The following is a 24,031-nucleotide window of genomic DNA, read 5'->3' as shown; positions in this document are numbered from 1 at the left end:
ATTCTGAATTTGGCCGATGATATTCCACGTTGTTTAATATTACAGGTCTTTTATTGAGTATTTTTTAAACAATACGAGATATTAATCTATTAGAGGAAGACAGTGTCTCAGAAAAGTGGGGTAACTTCAGAGTTCATACCACGACCCTGATGAAAACCCCTACCTGTCTAGACCATGCATTTCTAAGTTTTTTCTATGTTTTGCTTTCTGGTCATTGATGGTTTTTAAATCTAAATACAAATTCCAAATCATTGTTCAGATTCTTAGATTGTATATAGTGTCAAATACTTAGATTTCTAAACCATGGTAACTTTATATGTATGTTTTTTCCTTGTAGAGAGAATTAGGATATTTTTTTCTCCTATACATTGCAGTGAGACTTAAGACTAAAATGTATTTGAAATTCTCTTAAAGTGACATTGATGTGGCCCAGCAGTTCAGCCTGAACCAGAGTAGAGTGGAAGAAATAACCATGAGAGAAGAAGTTGGAAACATCAGTATTCTACAAGAAAATGATTTTGGTAATGGAGAAACAAATTACTAGCTAATAATGTTAGAAGTATGTTGTGACACTGCTAGCAGTTTGAAAAGGAAAACCCAGACATATGTTCATGATGATAAAAGGATAAATTTCATCTCATGCTTTCTCATAAAGAAAAGAATTTACCTTGCTACCAGTATGTTAAGCATTTCCATTTATGCACCAAACTTGAGTTCAGTCCTTGCCTATTCCTGCTTCCCATACACAGTGATAGAACCTATATTTGAATCTGTAGAAAGTCCCAACACTGACATAATGCTCAGTTGAGAACAGTTTCATTATGTACCTACTATTCTTCTTGAATAGTGTTTAAAACAGGCAAATTTTTTTCTTGATGACAACACACTATAACGAATGTTTTAAGTGTTTATGCAACCTAACCTATACACGTATTTAAATTTACTTAACGTATTTAAGATAACCTAAATTTGGATCCTACGTTTGAATGTGCTAGTCGTGCCCCAGATCCGTTCATGAAATATAGAGGCTAAAGGTTTAAAGTTTAAACTGGGTGTTTAATACTCAAAGATAAATAAGGCCTCAGCAAATGTGACATTCCAATTATAATAAATCCTTAGTTCTTTTATAACAGTGATGTTTTTAACTCTTTTCAACTAATAACATTTGTTTAGGTGACTTTGGAATGGATGATCGTGAGATAATGAGAGAAGGAAGTGCTTTTGAGGATGATGACATGTTAGTGAGCACAAGTGCTTCTAACCTACTGTTAGAGCCTGAACAGAGCACCAGCAATCTGAATGAGAAAATTAACCATTTAGAATATGAAGACCAATATAAGGATGACAATTTCGGAGAAGGAAATGATGGCGGTATATTAGGTAGGTTGCAACACGGTGGTTATTCTAGCATTTATTTGTTCATTTATGGTGTTTTAGAGCAGTCGCTAATTCTGGGTCATGTAAGCAGCTCTTTAGGTATACATGTGTGGATTGTGATTAATCGATTTCATTCAAGTTCTCTGTGGAACTGTAGCCTAAAAAGGTTATAATAATACCTAATTTTGTTAAAGATGCTTATCTCAGAGTTTTAAGTGTTACTACTTCTTAAACTGCTCTCTTTTGTGTTTGATACCTATATTAAATAAATGTTTTAAGTAGAAATATGAACTAGAAAAGAGAATTTTTTTATACTGTTATACTTTTGTATACTATCTTGAAGAGAAATGCAAGTTGAATACAGTTTTTTTTTTTTAATTTGGTTAATTTTAACGTAATTTTATTTTCCCAGTGATAGGCTATTCTTTTAGCACTTTTTTCTCAAGTTATATATTTTGTATTTCAGATGACAAACTTATAAGTAACAATGATGGTGGTATCTTTGATGATCCCCCTGCCCTGTCTGAGGCAGGTGTGATGTTGCCAGAACAGCCTGCACATGATGATATGGATGAGGATGATAATGTTTCAAGTAAGCATTTCCTGTTTAGTGACCTGAACGTGATTGTATGGCAGTGAAAAAGGTATCTAATAGAAGACCACAAACTAAAAGTTCCAGCTTATAATGAATTATAAGTCTCTTTAAGAACAGTGCTTATGATTATTCTGATTCTCTTACATGTTAACCCTGTACCCCTCCCCCCCTTTTAGCTAATATAGCCTCCTTTGTAACTAAAATAGTATTTGTTATTGGTACCAAGGGGTTTCTTTTAGTTTCTCAAAGGGATTTTTTTCCCCATTTGTAGGAGATGTATTAAATACCCATGCCTTTTGTGACCAAATTTCTGTTTTTATAGTGGGTGGGCCTGATAGTCCTGATTCAGTGGATCCTGTTGAACCAATGCCAACTATGACTGATCAGACAACACTTGTTCCAAATGAGGAAGAAGCCTTTGCATTGGAACCTATTGATATCACTGGTGAGCAAACAAAACTTTTTGTCTTACAAAATTCAGAACATAAGGTCCTAGTTATGGCTTTTCTTCTCTATTTGCTACTCTTGTTTAGATAGATGGCAAAGCTTCTTTCTTCTTTGTCAGTCATCTCTCATAGAATCTTCTATTATAATCTAAGTATCTTAGAGAATACCTGCAAAAGTTGCTTTGAAATACAAGTATAGAACCAAGTTTTTTGCTAATATGTAGCTTAGTCTTATGCTAACAGATCACATGTGTAACAATTAGAAAACATTGCAAAGAATTTTACAGTGAAGTACAGGATTGACTGTGTCTTTATTGAATAGTTGGGCTACAGTCTGGAAATGTGATAGATTCTAAAATCAGTGTTGTGCTTCTTAAGACGTATAATGAAATCTTGAATTAATTTGTATCTTGAGAAATTGATCTAGTGTTACCTACTTTGCAGAGTTTTAGTAAAGATTAGAAATGAATATACAATAAGAATCTAGGATGGAATTCCAGGTCCATCTGGGTGTGGACTGCCCCCCCCCCCCCCACACACACACACACACACTTAATCAATCTGCTTGTACAACTGCCATATATGAACTGTAATTTTTCCACCAAAAATCATAGTAATTTTGACCATTTATGGAGGATTTAAGATAAAGGTAACTTTTCTTAATGGCCGCTCAGATGTAATAGTAAGCCATACAATCCCGGACTTCATCCCAAATCTGAATCAAGTGTGAGATGTTCCGTATTTACAATACAAGTTTACATGGGCAAAATGTATTGGTTTTTGCATTATTGTACTCCTGTTGTGCCAAAGTCTATACATAGTCATTAATTCAGCAGATTTTTATTGAGCACCTATAGTATGCCAGTCTCTTTAGACATAAGTTAAAATAGATTCTGCCCTCTTGAGGCTCTTCTAACAGGTGTCTAGAAAAGCAGGGATACAATGAGACCAAGTCTAAAAGCTCTGTTTTTCATGATGGCCTCACATGAAAATGATGTTATTTTCTCCTGTCATTCCAGTCAAAGAAACAAAAGCCAAGAGGAAGAGGAAGCTGATTGTTGACAGTGTCAAAGAGTTGGATAGTAAGACAATTAGAGCCCAACTTAGTGATTATTCTGATATTGTTACAACTTTGGATTTGGCACCACCCACCAAGAAATTGATGATGTGGAAAGAGACAGGGGGAGTGGAAAAACTCTTCTCCTTACCTGCTCAGCCTTTATGGAATAACAGACTACTGAAGGTAATATAGTTGGCAGTTTTTTGGCCATTTTTAAAAAATAACTTTCAAAACCATTGACTTTTTTTTTTTTTTAACTTAAATCACAACATACAAACACAGCCTGATCTGAAAAGATCCTGCTCATACCTGTATTTCTAAAAGATGTAGGAGGAATTTTTTCTATACTTAAAAGCCACAGGTTTTTATTAATAGTTCTCCCTCCTCAATCTCCTTATAATTATTGTTCTATTGCCTTAGTGTACACTGTGCTTCAAGTCGCAGTCTACATTTTGCTTTCATTCTAAACCATGGAATGGTTCTCCTTTTCCCACAGTAAATAATTCTCTGGCTTTATGAAAATTATTTGCACTGATAAGCCCTTTTCGGCTCACTTTAAGTTCCAGACTATTCCAGAACAAGGTTCTGAAGTGAAGAACTCAGAGTGAAGCAGTGCTATTAGACTGTTATTCTGAGGTTAAAATATGCATTGAACCAAGTGATTTTACTATTTATTGGAAGCCTAGTCATATAATCATTTGGAAGAAAGTCCTTAAAATATTTATATTCTTTGACTCATTGGCCTCATTATTAGAAATTTTCCTAAGGAAATAATTCAAAATATGGAAAAAGCTATTTCTGTGAAGATCATTATATTGTTTGCAATTAATCTAAAAAGTCTTAATATTGAAGAACCATTCAAATGTGATACATACACACACGTATCTCCACTCAGTGGAATATTATGCAGTCATCAACTGTCAAAAAAACATAAAACTACTTGGCAGGATTCCAGTTAGATGGAGTTTTCAGTGTATGAATATGAAAATAAATTGCAGGCAAATTTAAAATGTGTTTTAATTTTTCTAAAATTGCTTCACTTAAAACCGGATGTCCTATATTTAAAAATCAGGATATAATGTAGTGTATATAACATTAAGTAGAAATCATGCTAAATTATGTACACACTGATTATAATTCTATTAAACCATGCTTAATGGAAAATAGAAATGTCAGTGATGGATTTTTTTAATGTGATTTATAATTGAGATTTTTAATTCTTTTATAGCTCTTTACACGCTGTCTTACACCACTAGTACCAGAAGATCTTAGAAAAAGGCGGAAAGGAGGAGAAGCTGATAATTTGGATGAATTCCTCAAAGAATTTGAAAATCCAGAGGTTCCCAGAGAGGATCAGCAGCAGCAACACCAGCAGCGTGATGTTATCGGTCTGTTCGTTTGAATAGTTCCTTGATGAAGTTTAAATGAGCATTTGGCTTAAGATATACCTATATTAAAAAAAAAAAAAAAAAAGATATACCTATATATTGCCAAGAGTAACAGAAATCTGGAACAAAGGCACATACTCAAATATCTGCACAGGGAACTACATTTGGTTGCTTTGTTAAAGAGAAAGCGTTCTGTTTTTGGAAAGGTTTAAAGTTTTAGACTAGTTGAGTAATATTGTAATAAGAGGATTCTCCTGCATTGGATTACAGGTGGGGGGATTTTACCCTTTTTCCCCTTTACGTGTATTGTGTATTGTTACAAATTGAGTAATCTTCGCAGAGCTAAAATTTTTATTTGGCTTTCTTCATTAGATAAATTACCTTTGTCTTAATGCATTAGTATTCAAGGAAATTCTAAAATATTGTTAGACTTGTACAATTTATGTCTCTTTTTCATATGACCAATTGCAGATGAGCCCATTTTGGAAGAGCCAAGCCGCCTCCAGGAATCAGTGATGGAGACCAGCAGAACAAACTTGGATGAAACAGCCATGCCTCCACCACCTCCTCAAGGAGTCAAGCGAAAAGCAGGACAGATTGACCCAGAGCCTGTGATCCCTGTAAGTAAGCACATCAGTCATCAAGAATTTTAGATCCCTCGTAATAGTGTTAGTATCTAAGGAGCTGTTTTGAAATATAGTGGTTTAGAGGAAAAAAAATAAGGAATAGGTCTGGAGAGAAAGAATGGCTGTCAAGGATGTGAACGCAGTATGCCCTACATAGGAGAAGATACACAGAAATTTGAGCCTTTTTGACTCTTCTTAAATAGTCTTGTTTCAGAGCCTAATGTGACCCCATCCTTGGCCAGTGTGGAATCCTTGACTAAACTTGATTCCAGTCATTTTTATTTCTCAAGGATTAGTCCAGGGTGAATCTGAAATTCTAGATTAAAGGTGAAAACATATGGAACCTATTAACTTTTTCAAGTATGTAATGAGTAAATGTCACTCTTTTTAAAAAATATCACTTTTTCATTAACATCTAGTTCCGAATGTCTGATTAGTTTTGGTTTTTGCCAGTAAAGTTGAACATTTTTCTCCAGTCTTTTGAGATATCATTGACATACAACATTATACTAGTTTACAGTGTACAACAGTAATTTGATTTTGTGAAATCCTTTCACAACATATGTATGTGTATACATATAACATCACCTTACATAATTACATATTTTTTCTTCTTTTGAGAACTTTTAGCAACTTTCATATATGTTAACTATAGTCACCATACTCTGTATTAGATCCCCAGAGCTTAACGACTGAAAGTATCTTTCCAGCCTTTAGTTAACTATCATTGTACTCTGCTTTTATGAATTCCACTTTTTTTAGGTTCTACATATAAGTGACATCATATAGTATTTGTCTTTCTCTGACTTATCTCATGTAGTATAATGCCTTCCAACTCTATCCATGTTATCACAAAAGGCAGGATTTTCTTTCTCCTAGTGAATATTCCATTGCATATATATATATCCCATCTTTTTAATGGATAGGCTGTTTTCATATCTTGGCTCTTATAAGTAATGCAGTAACCATGAGGAAACAGGTAACTTTTCACAGGAATGATTTCATTTCTGTTGGATAAAGACGCAGAAGTGAAATTGCTGAATCATATATATGGTTCTATTTTTAACTTCTTGAGGAAGGATCCTAGAGTGATCCATAGTGGCTGCACCAACAGTGCACAGGCGTTTCTCTCTTGATTTGCATTTCCTTGCATAAGAGAATGTTGAGCACCTTTTCACAGACCTGTTGACCATCTGTAGGGTCTTCTCTGGAAAATGTTTATTCAGCTCCTTTGACTATTTTTTAATCAAATTGGTTTTATTTTTGCTCTTGAACTGTGTGAGTTCTTTATTTGGAATGTTAACCCCTTATCAGATAAATAATTTTCAAGTATTTTCTCCATTCTGTAGATGGCCTTTTCATCTTATTATTGCTCATATCCTTTCCAGAAGCTTTTTAGTTCCGTCTAGTCCCCCTTGCTTATTTTTTGCTTTTATTGCCTTTGCTATCAAATCAGAAAATCATTTCCCAGACCTATTTTAAGGAGCTTATCCATCTTATGTTTTCTCCTAGTAGTTTTATGGTTTTAGGTCCTACAGTCAAAACTTTAACCCATTTGGGGTTGATGTTTGTGTATGGTATACCATAATGGTCCAATTTTCCCAGAACCATTATTGAAATAAGATTTCTCCATTGTAGACTCTATATGCATGGATTGACTCTTCAACCTAAAACTGTCTCATATTACAGTAACCTGCAAAAGAAAGAGAGCTATCTTATTAAAGAATCAGAATATACTTGTTAAATTCCTTTAAAAAAAAGTAACATCTGCCTATTTTGTGCAGACTGACTACCATTAAATATAAAGGAAGTAAGGTCTAATGTAAGGCTTCCCAATCTTAAATTTATAGAATAAATTAATCTGGTGGGCAAACGGAGGCTTTTTGGTAACCTTGGTTGTTAAGAGGTATTTGCAGAAGACTAAGAACTAGTTTTCTATACCCTCTGGTGCTAGAGTTGTCCAAAAGAGCATCTTTCTGTATGAGCTCAGGAATGGGAGTGGGGACAGATAATGAGTGGGTTACTCTAGTACTACTGTCCTGGAAGAACTTGTTTGTTAACATTCTCCGCGGTCTATATTAAGCCTGGAAGAAATTCAGGAGATGGACTCAGAGAAAACATGCTGCCATAAGAGCTCCCGAGACTCTTCTTTAGAGCCCAAGCTTAGTTGTAATAGCCTTAGGACCATTTCATGCAGAAATGGTCGACAGTAATATTAAAGTCTGTTTGCATTGCATTAATGGGTAACTCTGTTTTGTGTGGGTTTTCCTAAAACTACAGAAAGTTTTTGGGATTTTTTTCTGTTACAGTTTTTCTTGTAATTTACAAATTTCTCACATAGACTTTATATATAAGTATTTGGTTCCTAAAAAAGTAGAAAAACAACACTTTTGTTAAAGCAATTGATTATATCTTGTTCTTAGAATTTTTGATGGTGAGGGAGTTTGGCAGTATGAACTCAGTATTTCTTCCCCTTGCTTTAAGCCCCAGCAGGTAGAGCAGGTGGAAATACCCCCCGTAGAGCTGCCCCCTGAGGAGCCTCCAAATATCTGTCAGTTAATTCCGGAGTTAGAACTTCTACCAGAGAAAGAGAAGGAGAAAGAAAAGGAGAAAGAAGATGATGAAGAGGAGGAGGTAAGGAAACACTTGCAAAGAGACCTGATGAATAAATCCTATCCTAGATTTAGCACAGATCTTCAGTCAGCTCTCTTTTAGATTCGTAGTGAAGCTAAGGTACTTGATGTTGAGCATCACAGCGAAGGAAAATGTCCAGACATGAACAATTGAACTGAATTCTTAATGATCTAGATTATCATTAATAACATCAAATTTTATGTCATGCTATGTCATTGGCTCCTTTGTGGGCTTTAGAAGGACTGACTGCCCTTTCACTGATCTCTTGGTTGAATTCTAGATCGTTTGTAGTTGGCTTTATTATCTTGTGGCCAATTTTTATTGCAATTAGCATCTACCTCTGGTATGACTTTTCATTGTGTCTATGGCCTGGAAATCTGATAGCCAAACATCTTCCATTTGTAGGAGTTAGACTAGGATAAGACGTGACTTTGTAAAACAGATTGAGTAAAGGTTTGAATAGCTTTTATTTTTTGAAAAAGTAGAGGCACTTTAAAAACCTTAAAATAACTCTAGGAAGCCTCGAAACTTTTTAAAATTCTTCTAAGACTGAAGCTTATGGACTGGGTACATACTTTCGTTAGTATCTGTATTTATAATATATTATTATGTCAGCCATAGATCTTATAACCATTTTTAAAAAAACTATAGTACTCAAGCACTAAAGTCAAAATTTAGCCCCAGAGCTACTCTAAGTCTCTGTAGTAAGGTAGGCCATTACCTCAGACTTAGTGTTGAATCTCAGTATGAAACCATAAACTCTTGGCTCTTTGAAGTATGGTATGTAGTTCAGCATAGCATGGAAGCATCTCAGCTGTAGCCCCATGTGAACTTCAGAATTTAGAAAGTCATTTAGAAGGCAGGTCTGTAGGTGATGGGGAGCTGGGCAGCACAGGGAAAATCAAGTATTACGGATTATAGCCCATTTCTTTTAAAACACTGTGTAGACAAGTACTACTTACCTGCTAATCTGTGTGCTCTTTGGTACTGGTCCACAATGAGATTGGGGTCCACCAGAATATAAATCAGCTAGATAATCATGCTACCAAAACATACAAATATATTCTGTTGAAATAAGCAGTGTGCTTAGTGGCATAGTTGATTTATAGCCAACATAAGTTAATTATCTTAATAGGGGGCCAATCAATACCCAGTAGCTCACCAACCAGCAGTAGCTGTCCAGGGGCCATGCTCTCTCTGTAGGCACATCCTTATAGATCAGTATAGAATCATATATTCAGCCAAATGCTTACTTGTAGTTACAGAAGACTTTCTTCTGCAATTTAAGAAAGATAAGCTTCCAAGTAAGAGATTTTTCAGGACATAAGGAAATAGTCCATTTTGCAGTAGACCACTTTTGTCATCTTTTTTGTCTATTGGGATCCTTTTCATTCAGGATGAAGATGCTTCCGGAGGTGATCAGGATCAAGAAGAAAGAAGATGGAACAAAAGGACTCAGCAGATGCTTCATGGGCTTCAGGTAGGTACATGAGTCCAGACTTAGACTTGAGCAAAGACTTGGCATTGCTCCCTCAAAAAAATAGCAACACGCTAGGACCGGAAAGCCTGTGTTTCTAGCACTGTGTATTTTAATATATAAAGTGTTGGGCTCAGAGTGAGCCTGGAGAGCCTCCAGGTGAACACTTTTCCTGTGGTTATGCTGCAAAGGAAAGCTATGGTGGTTTATAGAATGCCTTTGTGTACCTGCATCTCCTACGGTTTTGTTGAGCCAGATATAAATGAGATATTTTGAGCATCTGTGAAATACCAAGCAGGTTATTCAAAGTTTCCCAAAATAGGGGCAAAGGATAGTTGGATTTTAAAAATAAGTTGAAATTTTAGGAACTGTGTATGTGTTCAGTTTTACTGTTGTATCACATTTGTTGGAATGTTCCATGGACCTTTGATTTTAGAGGTGCCATAATATACTTTGCCCCTTTACCATCACTCAGACTATTCAAAAAAGTCCACTCTTAGCAGAATACACAGTATACTTTCTTTAGGATCCAAAATTGCACCTTTTTAAAACTACCACCTTACTGTGAGATTACGTTGATTTACTTCTTCCTTTGGTTTTATTTCAGCGAGCTCTTGCTAAAACTGGGGCTGAATCCATCAGTTTGCTTGAGTTATGTCGAAACACAAACAGAAAGCAAGCTGCAGCAAAGTTCTACAGCTTCTTGGTTCTTAAAAAGCAACAAGCTATTGAGCTGACGCAGGAAGAACCATACAGCGACATCATTGCAACACCTGGACCAAGGTTCCACATTATTTGAGCAGCTAGAAGAGTTATAGCTAGTGTTCATTTCACTAGTGTATACAAATTGCCCCCGTGTGTAGGGCACACAAAACCCTTTGAGAAAATTTAGATTTGTGTCTGTACAAAGTCTCTGCCTTTTTCTTTATTTTTTTCCAGTATTTTATCAATTTCATCTTTAAGGGAAACTACTTATATGGATGTGTTTGTGTTCTGATGGAGAAAACAAGCACACCCAAGGACCCAGAAGATCATTTTAACAGTTCAGAACAGATGTGTGCAATATTGGCGCATGTAATAGTCAGGATTTTTATCTTAGTTCTCCATCACTGCATTGGAAAGGAAAACATGTCAGGAAAAAAAAATTCCTGACAATTGAGAATGATGGTGTGAGTCTTTGACAGGAAGAACTTGTCTTTTCCTACGAGTAACACTGGCAGTCTTGTTAACAGCTGTGTTTAGGGATGGTGCCCAAAACAGATTGTCCTCTTGAGATAAAGTGTAATTCCATATGACCAAGAGGGTCTGTGAAACTGTGCTGTAACTGAACCCCTTCAGTTACAAAATTATAGGACTTGGTTTAAAATGTTCTATTTTTTAAGTCATTCCATTTGAAACTTTTTAATGAACCTGACTATTCTAAAATCTGTTGTTTTAGTGAGGCTCTGAAATGAGCAAAAGTAGACTTTTTAGAGTAGAATAAATATAAAAACATTTATGACTTTCCGGAAACTCTAAATCAAAGTTTTAAAAAGATGTTTGGATATATTTGAGTACTCAGATCATGAAAATAGAAATTGCTCTGCCAACAGCTAAAAGGACAGACTGACGGGAAATGAGACACCTGGTTGACTTAACCCTTAAGCAGACAATGCTGTTAATAACTAATGGCTTCTCTGATATTTATTATAAGTTTTAGTACTGATCTTTTCCCAATGCTGCACACTCCTGTGTTTGGAACCTTATTTTAATGGCTTTGCAACAGAAATCCTGTATCCAGTTTCCTATAATTTAAGAAAAGCATCCAAATAAAGGCTTTACTATTAACAGACCAGATAGCACCAGAAATTATGTGTCTATTATGATTATCAGAACATGTCTTAACTTTTTAGGGCAAAATTACTCACACTGAAAGTTCTTGCTTAAGTGTTGGCACTTTTGTGGAAAAAAAAATCACTTTTGGATCTCAGACTTCAGTGTATACCCAGTAATTTTAAATTATGTGAAATGTTTTAAATTAGTGAACTCGTAATTACTGTTTTTGATGATTCAGTTTCTTGAGAATGGTAAGTGTATAAAATTGCTATTGCAGCTTTATTTTCAATATGTGCCTGTAAACCATGGATTTTTCTCCCTTTGTAAAAAGTCATTTGTAGATAATTGAATGTTTGATTATAGAAAGGTCATTAGTTTCTTGTTAACACATTTTGTTAGTCTGGTTTTGTTGCTTATCGGGTTTAATATTGTTCTTGAAAATAGTTGATGCTATGTTATGTATAACTTTTCTAATAAAAGTTGTGTTATAAGCTGTAATTTTTGGAGTATTAATTATCTGGTTGAAGGTGTTCCCCAGCAAAATGTTAATTATGCCTCATGTTTTGTTTACCTTATCTAGAATAATTGTCCATACAAATAGTTAAGTGAATTTTTCAAGAAGTCTTGGGTTAAAAAAAAAAGGAAAGACTAGTGTGTCTTTAACAGAAGAGCCATGTGATCTAAGATAAAATGGAAGTAACAAAGGGCTGGTGCTGAGGAATCTTTGGAGCACAGATATAGATAGCCCTGCAACTGCTAAGTACCTACAAGCTATGACGTGCCTGTCAGTGTATGCCCTGGCAGCCCTGAACAAACTTAGCTGATGACCATGTGCTGGAGATTTCCTGGGTCCATCTGAGAATCCTGCTAAAAGCCGGGGCGCATTCAGTAACTTGGAATGTATGTTCCTGTGCATTCAAGCCTTATCCTGTTCCCAGCTGTGAGCTTCAAGACACTAAGGTTTTATGCTTAACATACAGCAAGGCTTAACCGTAAATAGTTAATGCTGTTTATAATAGGAAAACCAGTATTCACTTTGGCTCAAGTCATGATCCCCGGGTCTTGGAATCGAGTTCCACATCAGGCTCCCCAGAGAGAGCCTGCTCTTCCTTCTCCCTATGTCTCTGCACCTCTGTCTCTCATGAATAAATAAAGAAAAATTTAATAAATAAATAGCAACACTATGTAAAAGATGCAGCCCTAGAACCACCTTGCCAAATGATGGTAGAGCTGCTGGAACCTAAGTCCTCGGGATTTACCTTCCCCCTCCACCTTGATAGGAGCACATTCCCTGTGCCATAGCCAGCCAGTTAACTCAAGCCCTGGAAACCTAGCCTACACCACTCATGGATGTCCTGGGGTGCAGAAAAAGGAGCTATAGTTTAAAAGAGAAGCTAGAGAATAAAAGCTACAGCCCTAGAACACCGCTGAACAGAAGGGGAGCTGCAGGAACTCTGGGATCAGGGAGGTTGGCAAGCACCATGGTTTAGATTCTCCTTTACAAAACCTTGGTAGGGTGGTCAGGAGGTAGGGCCTGGGTGCCCTAGCCCGCTTATCACCTCAATGAGCCCCTAGCCCCTAGCCCACACCACCCCCACCAGTCCCAACAACACAGCCCAAGGGTGGCCACACCAGGACACTCCTGGTCATTACTTCAGCTTCATAAAATTTGCTGGGGAACCCCTAGCACAGAGCACTCTGGGACCTCCCAGTTCATCCAGCTGCCTCATCACGTTGCCCCCTGTGCAGAGCACCCCAGGAAACCCCAGCCTATGCCCACCTTGATTCCAGCCACCCTGCCAGGGTGCCCCCTGTGCACAACACCCCGGGAAACCTTGGCCCATACCAACCTCAGTTTCAGTTGCCCCACCATGGCACTCCCTGCACTGAGGATCCCAAGTTATGCCAGCTTGCACCCATGTCAGCTTCAGCTGTCTTTCCAGGACATCCTCTGCACAGATCACCCTGGCTCATGCCCACTTGAGCTACATCATGCCAAGGTGCCCCTAAACAGAGGACCCATAAGCCCCTTGGCCCATGCCTCACCTCAACTCCAGCCATGTTGCAAAGGTACCTCTGCACACAGAACCCCAGAAAACTCTGGCTTACACTCACTTTGGCTCCAGCTAGCCTGCCAGTGTGCCCTCTGCACTTTAGAGCCTTGGGCCCCCCAGCTAGTACCCACTGCAGCTTTATCTGTCCTGCCAGGGGACGATCTATGCAGAGAGACCTGGAAGGAAGTCCTCAGCTTGAACACACTTAGGCTTCAGCTGTCCTGCAGAACTTATACTAAGCAGAGAGCATCAGGACCAGTCCGTGCCTATTTCAGTTCCAACCATCCCCCCCAGGCAGCCCCAGCACAGAATGCCCCAAGACTCAGCCCACACCCATAGCTCTAGCCAGCCAGTGAAAGGCATCAGGCACACACTCTTCATAGAGGATGGCCATACAGAAGACCGTTCTTTCAAGTTTAGGAGACTAAGTGTTCTGCTTAATTCATAGAAACAAACACAAAGTCAAGCGAAACAAGAGACAGAAATGTGCTCCAAACAAAACAAACCTCACAAAAAGAGCTAAATGAAACAGATAAGCAATGCAGCTGATAAAGAGTTCAATGATCATAAAGATGCTTGCTGGACTGGAGAAAAGAGTGGAAGAACTCAGAGCTTCAAGAAAGAGAAGACCTAAAAAAAAAAAAAAGCTGAAGAATACAGTAACAATGAAAAGTACACTGGAGGAAGTCAACAGATTAGCAGATGCAGAAGAACAAATTAGCAATCTAGAAAATAGGGTGATAGCACCAATCTGAACAGCAAAAAGGAAAAGAATTTTTAAAAATAGAGATGTTAAATGTTTCTTGGACAACATCAAGACAACAAACATTCACATGACAGAGATCCCAGAAGAAGAGAGAAAAAGAAAACTAACTTAAACTATAGCTGAAAACTTCACTAACCTAAGGTAACAAAACACATCCGGTTCAGGAAGTAGAGAGTTCCAAACAAGATTAACCCAAGGAGATCTACACCACAACACATAAAGAATAAAGAGAAAGAGAAATTTTAAAACAGAAGCAAACAAGTTACATGCAACAGAAACTCCATAAAACTATCAGCTAATCTTTTAGCAGAAACTTTTCAGGCCAAAAGGGAGTAGAATGATGTATTCACAGTGCTGGGAGGAAGAAACCTTCAAACAAGAATATTTGACCTGGCAAGATTCAGAATTGTAAGACAGTTTCTCAGGCAAACAAAAGTTAAAAGAATCTATCACCTCTAAATTGGCCTTATAAGAAATGTCAAAGGGACTTAAGTGAAAACGTCCATACTTAGACATAATAAAAATATTAGTAAAAAGATACAAAATATGACAGCATACACAAAATGTAGAGATGTGAATAAAAATTATTTTAGAATATGTTTGAACTTAAATGACTATCAACTTAATAGAGATTGCTATGTACTTAAAATGTTATATATGAAACTCATGGTAACCACAAACCCAAAACCAAAAATAGATTAAAAAAAATAAAAATAAAAAAAAAATCCAGGCCTAACACTGCAGAAAGTCATCACCTTTAATTACTTTAAATGTAAATGGTCTAAATGTTCCACTCAGTAAAGAGTAGAAATGAATTTTAAAAAGCAGGACTCAAAAAAAAAAAAAAAAAAAAACAGGACTCATCTATATGCTACCTACAAAAGACCCGCTTTAGACCTAATGACATGTACAGACTAAAAGTGAAGGGATGAAAAAAGATACTTGATACAGGTGAAAGAAAAAAAAAAAGGCCAGTGTAGCAATACTTCTTTCAAACAAAATACACTTTAAAACAAAGGCTGTTGGGGCATCTGAGTGGCTCAGCTCATTGAGCATCTGACTTTGGCTCGGGTCATGATCCCAACGTCCTGGGATCAAGCCCTGCATTGGGCTCCCTGCTCAGCAGAAAGCCTGCTTCTCCCTCTCCCTCTGCCACTTCTCTGCTTGTGTATGCATACTCTCTGCTTCTGGCAAATAAATTTTTTTTAAAAAGAGAAAAACAAAAAACCAAAGGCTGGGTAATGAGACAAAAGGCATTACATAATGATAAAGGAACCAATCCAATAAAAAGACATAAAAAATTTCTGTCCACCCAACACAAGAGCACCTAAATACATAAGGCAAATGTTAACAGACATAAAGGGAGAAATTGACAGTAATACAGTAATAGTACATGACTTTAACACTCCACATGACAGACATTTTCCGGACAGAAAATCAATAAGGAAATTGTCATTAAGTGACACATTAGACCACATGAACATAATATACATAGAACATTTCCATCCAAAAACAACACAATATACATTCTTTTCAAGTGCACATGGAACATTCTCCTGGATACATGTTAGGACACAAAATAAGCCTCAATAAATTTATATGTGAACCACACTAATGTCACCTTGGACAAATCTATCATGGGGACATTTCTGTGACTAGAAATCTTAAGTACAGCTCCTGTACCCTGATTTTTTTGTTTGTTTCACTACTCCCTTAAGTAAACTCTCAGGGCTTAATGTCCTTGATCTACTCTGCAGATATGACTATGATACACATTCTCCAGCATGTACTCCCAGACTCCAGGGCTATAAAAGCAGGTCTTAAGGGCAGTGTTAGAGAGATCTACTTGTCTTGCAGCCATCAAAGACATTCTTCTATCCAAAAGTCCCCATAATAAACTATTTCTCATCAACCTGGATTTGTCAGACTTCTTCAATCTCTACCAGTCTTCATTTTTTGCCTTTGGAGGTCATTTTGTATATACCTCCCTTTCATGGAACAATTTAAGACGACAGGAATCCTATCATTCATCTTTTCTGATGACAATATGAAACTAGAAATCAATTATAAGGGGGAAAAACACAAACACATGCCATCTAAACAAGGTTGCTACTAAACAATAAATTTGTCAACCAAGAAATCAAAGGAGAAACCAAAAAGTGCATGGAGGCAAATGAAAATACAACAGTCCAAAAGTTTGAGGATGCAACAAAAGCAGTTCTAAGATGGAAATTTATATAATACAGGTCTAACTGAAAAAACAAGAAAAATTTCAAAGTAATTTAACCTTATACCTAAAGAAACTAAAAAAGGAAAACAAAGCCCAAAGTGAGTACAAGAAAGGAAATGATATAGATCAGAGCATAAATGAATGAGAGACTAAACAAACATCAGAAAAGATGAGTGAAACCAAGAGCTAATTTGAAAAAATTAAAAAAAAAAAACAGGTATGTACAATCAAGAAAAAAAAACACAAATAACTAAAATCAGAATTGAAGGAAAAGTAACAACACCACAGAAATACAAAGAATTATAAAAGATTTTTTGAAAAATTGTATGCAAACAAACTGGACAACCAAGAAGAAATGGATAAATTCCTAGAGACATACACTCTTCCAACTGAATGAGGAAGACAGAAAATCTGAACAGAATGATTCCTAATAACAAATTGAATCATTAATCAAAAACCTACCAACAAACAGAGAAGTCCAGGACCAGATGGATTCACAGGTGAATCCTACCAAACATTTAAAGAAGAGTTCATATCTATATTCCTCAAACTATTCCAGAAAATAGAAGAAGGAGGGAAGCTTCCAAATACATTCTATGAGGCCAGCACTACCCTGATACCAAAACCAAAGACAGTAGATAAAAGAAAACTACAATATCCCTGATGAACAGAGATGCAAAAATCCTCAACAAAATATTAGAAACCAAAATTCAGCAATACATTGAGAGGATCATTCACCGCAATCAAGTGATATTTTTCCAAGGATGCAAGGATGGTTCGATATTCAAGAATCGATCAACCTAACGTACCACATTAACAAAACGAAGGATAGAAAACATGATCATCTCAGTAGATGCAGAAAAAGCATTTGACAAAATTAAAAATCTGTTCATGATAAAAATTCTCAACAAAGTAGGTTTGGAGCGAACATACCTCAGTGTAATAAAGGTCATATATGAAGAACGTACAGCTCACATCATACTCAATGGTAAAAAACATAACTTTCCCTCTAAGATCAGGAATAAGATAAAGATGTCCATTCTCACTTTTATTCAACATCGTACTGGAAGTCCTAGCTGCAGTAATCAGGGAAGAAAAAGAAATAAAAGGCATCCAAATTGGTAAGGAAGTAAAACTTGCACTATTTGCTAATGACATGATACTATATATAGAAAATCCTACAGTGTCCACCAGAAATAATTAGGGTGGACAAACGACTTTCAGGAAAGCTGCAGGAAACAAAATTAATATAGAGAATTCTATTCCATTTCTATATACTAATAATGATGTAACAGAAAGAGAAATTAAGAATTGGACAAAAAAAAGAAAACACCCAGGAATAAATTCAACCAAGGAGGAGAAAGACTTGTACTCTGAAAACCTGTAGAACGTTAATGAGAGAAATTGATAATGACACAAATGAAAAGGTAATCTGTTCTAATGGACTAGAAGAATATTATTACAATGGATTAGAAGAATATCATTACAATGTCTATACTACCCAAGCAATTACAGATTCAGTGCAATCCCTATCAAAATACCAACAGCATTTTTTCACAGAACTAAACCCTCAAATTTGTATGGAACTGTATAAGATATTGAACAGCCAAAACAATCTTGAGAAAGAAGAGCAAAACTAAAGATGGTTCCAAATTTTAAGATATACAACAAAGCTATAGTAATCAAAATAGTATGGTACTAGCACAAAAATAGACACATAGATCAACAGAACAGAATAGCAAATCCAGAAATAACCCCACCATTATATGGTCAATTAATCTGTGGCAAAACAGGCAAGAATATACAATGGGGGAAAATACAGCCTCTTTAATAAATGATGCTGGGAAAACTGGACAGCATATGCAAAAAATGAAACTGGACCTGGACCACCTTCCTACACCTACACCACAAAAATAAGTTCAAAGTGGACAAAGACCTCATTGTGAAACCTGAAACTATAAAACTGGAAGCAAACAGAAGTGATAATCTCTTTGACATCAGCTTTAGCAACATTTTTCTAGATATGTCTCTAGATAAAAAATAAACTATTGGGACTCCATCAAAATAAAAAGATTTTGCACAGCCAAGGAAACCACCAACAAAACCAAAAGGGAACCTGCTGAATGGGAGAAGATAACTGCAAATGACATATCTGATAAAGGATTAGTATCCAAACTATATAAAGAACTTACACAACACCAAAAATCCAAATAATCAAATTTTAAAATGGGCAGAGGACCTGAATATACATTTTCCAGAGAAGTCATACAGATGGGCAACAGATAAATCACTCAGATGCTCAACATCACTAATCATTAGGGAAATGCAAATCAAAACCACCATGAAATATCACCTCACACCTGTCGGAATGGCTTGACCCAACAAGACAAGAAGTAACAAGTGTTGGCAAGAATGTGCAGAAAAAGGAACCCTCCTTCACTGCCAGTGGGAATGTAATAAAATCTATCAACAATTCTCAAAATGTTAAAATACTTATGTAAATAGCACAAGTGAAAGCTCTAGTTAGCTCATTAGTAAGATAACCAACAGATTAATAACTAAAATAAGAATTTTTTAAATGAGTTTTTTTTTTATGTTGTCAATGAAAAGAAGTTCTGAGCAAAGTCTTGAAGGAGCTAAGAAAGATAAGGGGTTTTATAGAGGAAGAATGTTTCAGAAAGAGTGAATAGCCACAGAAAAGACTCTGAGGTGTAAGTATGCCTGACATGTTCAAGGCAAAACGAGAACAGACTGACTAGAACAAAGTTAGTGGGAGGAAAGTAATAGGAAATAAGGTGGGAAACATTAGAAGGGCCAAAACATGTACATCAGAGGTTCTCAATATTGATACCCTTGGCAACCAACCAGGGAATTTTTTAAAATACTGATGTCTGGGTCTCCAGACTTCTATTTCCCCCTGAACACAAAATAATTGAATGGATGCATGGATGGAAGGAATTTATTAAGTAATGGATCTTACACATAATCTTGGAGTAACATTGATGCTCCTGGAAGATATACCTTATGCTTGCATAGATTAGAGTAACCCATGACATTTTGCCTCAAATACACAAATTTGAGAATGATAGATTAAGTGAAAAGTAAACTGGTATTTGCAGCTAAATGGACCAGGGTTGCCATGAGACTCCACTTATATTCAACTACAAATTTGGACTATTGGTGCAGAACTTGAAAAGTCTTGTGAAGATTACATGAAATAAAAAGTGCCTAAAATAGTGAACACTTAGTAAGTAGTAGTTACTGTAAAAATATTTAAAGCAAGGGATTCATATTAGAAAGGGGAATTTCCAGAATATGAATTTAACAGAATGGAATGTAACACTGAACACTCCCACCTTTTCAGCATATTATCATGATAGAAAGTCAGGCAAATCGAAAGATGAATGGATAAAGAAGATGTGGTCTATGTATACAATGGAATATTCCTCAGCCATTAGAAACGACAAATACCCACCATTTGCTTCAACGTGGATGGAACTGGAGGATATTATGCTGAGTGAAGTAAGTCAGTCGGAGAAAGACAAACATTATATGTTCTCATTCATTTGGGGAATATAAATAATAATGAAAGGGAATATAAGGGAAAGGAGAAGAAATGTGTGGGAAATATCAGAAAAGGAGACAGAATATAAAGACTCCTAACTCTGGGAAACGAACTAGGGGTGGTGGAAGGGGAGGAGGGCAGGGGGTGGGGGTGAATGGGTGACAGGCACTGAGGGGGGCACTTGACGGGATGAGCACTGGGTGTTATTCTGTATGTTGGTAAATTGAACACCAATAAAAAAATAAATTTATTAAAAAAAATAATAAAAAAATAAAAGTCCCCAAAGTGGAAAGCAAAAAAAAAAAAAAAAAAAAAAAAAGTCAGGCAAAATGAAGAAACAGAGAAATGTGTTCAAAATGAAAGAAGAGGACAAAACCTCAGGAAAAGAACAAAATAAAATGGAAATAAGCAATCTGCATGACAGAGTTCCAAAAAATAGTCCTAAAGATGCTCAGCACACTTGGGAGAAGAATGGATGAACACAGTGGGAACTTCAACAAAGAGATAAAGAACCAATCACAGCTGAAGAATATAATCACTGAAATGAAGAATTTAAGAGAGGGTGTCAAAAGCTGATTAGATGATACAAATGAATCACTGATCTGGAAGACAGAGTAATGGAAATCACACAAGATAAAGAGCAAAAAGAAAAAAAAAGAAGGAGGCTTCATAAGGTGATCAGCTGATTTTTCAGCAGAAACTTTGCAGGCCAAAAGAGAATGGCACCATATATTCAAAGACTGAAAGGAAAACAACCCTACAAAGAAGAATATTCTACCTAGCAAGGTTATCTTTCAGAACTAAAGGAGATATAAAGAGTTTCCCAGGCAAACAAAAGTTAAATTCATTACCACTAAATTATCCTTATAAGAAAAGTTCCAGAGATGACCTTCTTAAGAGGAAAGGAAAAAGCTAAAACTTAGAAGAAAATTATGAAAGGAAAAAATTTCACAGGTAAAAATAAACATATAGTAGGGATGCCTGGTTGGCTCAGAAGGAAAAGCACATTATTCTTGATCTCGGGCTCATGAGTTTGAGCTCTACATTGAGTGTAGAGATTACAAAATAAAAATAATAAAACTTTAAAAATAAATAAATATACAAAATACAAAAGTAGTAAATTCAATTATATCTAAAATATTACTTAAGGCATTCACAAAAATAGATGTAATAATATGACATCATATACATAATAAAACATGGAAGGAGGAGTAAAAATGTACTTTTTAAAAAATGTGTTTTATTATATAGACTGCTATATATTTAGGATGCTACAAATGATCGTCATGGTAACCACAAACCACAAAGTCATAATAGATACACAAAAAATAAAGAGAAGAAAATCTAAGATTAACACTAAAGGAGTCATTAATCACAAGGGAGAGAGGAAGAGAAAAGGAACAGAGAATTGCATAAACAATCAGAACACAATTAACAAAATGACAAAAAGTACATACCTACCAATAATTTCTTTAAATATAAATTGTCTAAATCCTTCCATCAAAAACATAGAAGGATGGAATGATTTAAAAAAAATAAGGCGCATCTATATGCTACCTACAAAGGACTCACTTCAGACCCAAAGACACATACAGACTGAAAATGAAGGGATGGAAGAAGATATTTCATCCAAAATAGAAGGAAAAAGACTATGGTAGCAATATTTATACCAGACAAGATAGATTTCAAAACAAAGACTGTAACAAGAGACAATGGCATTACCTAATGATAAAGGAATCGACCCAACAAGAGGATATAACAATTATAAATATCTATGCAACAAATATAGGAGTACCCAAATATATAAAGCAAATATTAACAGTCATAAAAGGAAACATTGATAGTTATACAATAATGGTACTTTAAGACCTTACTTACATAAATGGATAGGTCATTGAGACAGAAAATAAGGAAGCAAGGGCCTTGAACAACACATTAGGCCAGATGAACTTAAGAGAGATAAAGAAAACATTCCATCCAAAAATAGCAGACTACACATTCTTTTCAAGTGCACCTGGAACATTCTCCAAGATAGATCACATGTTGGGCCACAAAACAAATCTCAATAAATTTAAGAAGATTAAGGTTATATCAAGTATCTTATCTGACCATAATAGTATGAAATTGGAAATAAATTACAAAAAAAAAAATTTAAACACAAATATGGAGCATGAATAACATGCTACTAAATGACAAGTCAACTGAGAAATCAAAAAATACTTTAGACAAATGAAAATGGAAATAATGCTCTAAGATCCGTGGGACATAAGCAAAAGGAGTTCTAAGAAGGAAGTTTATGCAACATAGGCCTACTTCAAAAACACAAGCAAGGAAAAATTTCAAATAAACTATCCAATATTACTCTCTAAGGTAGCAAGGGAAAAAGAACAAATGAAGCCCAAATTAGTACATGGAAGGAACTAATATAGATCAGAATGGAAATAAATGAAATAGAGAATTTTTAAAAACCCAGAAAAAAAAAATCAATGAAACCTAAGTCTAGTTCTTTGGTCAACTTCTAGCCAGACTCATTTAAAAAATAAGGAAAGAAAGAAAAAAAGATAGAAAGAGGAACCCCAAATAAAATCTAATATGAAAGATATGGGGACGCCTGGGTGGCTCAATGGTTGAGTATCTGCCTTTGGCTTAGGGCGTGATCCCAGGGTCCCAGGATCGAGTCCCACATCAGACTCCCCACAGGAAGGCTGCTTTTCCCTCTGCTTATGTCTCTGCCCCCACCCCGTCTCTCACGAATAAATGAAATCTTTTTTAAAAAATTGTAAATAAATAAAATATTTTTTTAAAAAAGAAAGATACGAACTACAAATGACAACACAAAATAAAAAGAATTCTAAGAGATGATTAGAACAAGTATACCCCCAAAATTGGACAAACTAGAATAAATTAATAAATTCCTGGAAACATACAATCTTCCAAGACTGAATCATGAAGAAATAGAAATTCTGAATAGAGCAATTACTACTAACAAAGTTGAATTGGTACTCAAAAAAAACTCCCAACAAACAAAGGTCCAGGACTGGATGGATTCACATGTGAATTCTACCAAACATTTAAAGAAGGGTTAATACCTATTTTTCTCAAGGTATTTCAAAAATAGAAGAAGAAAGAAAACTCAAACTCATCCTTCCAAACTCACTTTATCCCAAACTCAGGCCACTGTTATTGGGATACCAAAACCAGACAAAGAAAATCCAGGACAATATCCCTGATAAACATAGATGCAAAAATCCTCGACAAAATATAAGCAAAACAAATTTAACAACACATTAAAGGAATCATTTAGCGCAACTAACTTGGATTTGTTTCAGAGATGGCAGGATAGCTCAGTATCTGCAAATCAATCAACATGATACACTGCATTAACAAAATGAAGGATCAAAACCATATACTCATTTTAATAAATGCAGAAAAGCATTTGACAAAATTCAACATCTACTTACAATAAAAGCTCTCAACAAAGTAGGTTTAGGGAGAACATACCTAAATATAATAAAAGCTACATAACAAGCCTTCAACTAACATCATACACATTTTATGATAAAAGTGTTAAAGCTTTTCCTCAAATATTAGAAATTTGATAAGAATATCCACTCTCAAAAAAAAAAAAAAAAAAAAAAGAATATCCACTCTCTCTACTTTTACTCAACATAGTACTAGAAGTCCTAGTCACAGTAGTCAGGCAACAAAAAGTAGTAAAAGGTATCCAAATTGGTAAGGAAGAAGTAAAAACTGTCACTATTTGTGGATGACATGATATTATATAGAGAAAATACCAAATAGTCTACTAAAAAACCATTACAACTAATTTAAAAAATTCAGGAAAGTTGTAGGATACAAAATTAACATTAAAAAAACTGTTGATGCGATCCCCGGGCGGCACAGTGGTTGAATGTCTGCCTTTGGCTCAGGTCCTGATCCGGGGATCCTGGGATCAAGTCCCCCATGGGGAGCCTGCTTCTCCGTCTGCCTGCATCTCT

At 35.7% G+C, this 24,031-nt stretch overlaps 1 protein-coding gene across 3 annotated transcripts in view; it reads left to right on the top strand.

Moving 5' to 3' along the window:
* Nucleotides 1-11,916, top strand: part of RAD21 (RAD21 cohesin complex component) — a 30,617-nt gene extending 18,701 nt beyond the window's left edge. For all 3 annotated transcript variants that reach the window (XM_077847031.1, XM_077847033.1, XM_077847032.1), the window contains exons 5-14: nucleotides 415-521; nucleotides 1,174-1,380; nucleotides 1,844-1,969; nucleotides 2,295-2,417; nucleotides 3,438-3,661; nucleotides 4,707-4,866; nucleotides 5,338-5,486; nucleotides 7,977-8,126; nucleotides 9,523-9,606; nucleotides 10,211-11,916. In XM_077847031.1, the coding sequence (XP_077703157.1) occupies nucleotides 415-521; nucleotides 1,174-1,380; nucleotides 1,844-1,969; nucleotides 2,295-2,417; nucleotides 3,438-3,661; nucleotides 4,707-4,866; nucleotides 5,338-5,486; nucleotides 7,977-8,126; nucleotides 9,523-9,606; nucleotides 10,211-10,402 (1,522 nt within the window). In that variant the 3' untranslated portion in view covers nucleotides 10,403-11,916. The remainder of the gene's footprint in view (nucleotides 1-414; nucleotides 522-1,173; nucleotides 1,381-1,843; nucleotides 1,970-2,294; nucleotides 2,418-3,437; nucleotides 3,662-4,706; nucleotides 4,867-5,337; nucleotides 5,487-7,976; nucleotides 8,127-9,522; nucleotides 9,607-10,210) is intronic.
* Nucleotides 11,917-24,031: the final 12,115 nt, after the last annotated feature.

Source organism: Canis aureus, chromosome 14 (genome assembly GCF_053574225.1).
Source record: "Canis aureus isolate CA01 chromosome 14, VMU_Caureus_v.1.0, whole genome shotgun sequence".
Classification (NCBI taxonomy): domain Eukaryota; kingdom Metazoa; phylum Chordata; class Mammalia; order Carnivora; family Canidae; genus Canis; species Canis aureus.
The sequence above is the reverse complement of the archived record's forward strand: the minus strand, read 5'-3'. Positions and strand labels throughout refer to the sequence as shown.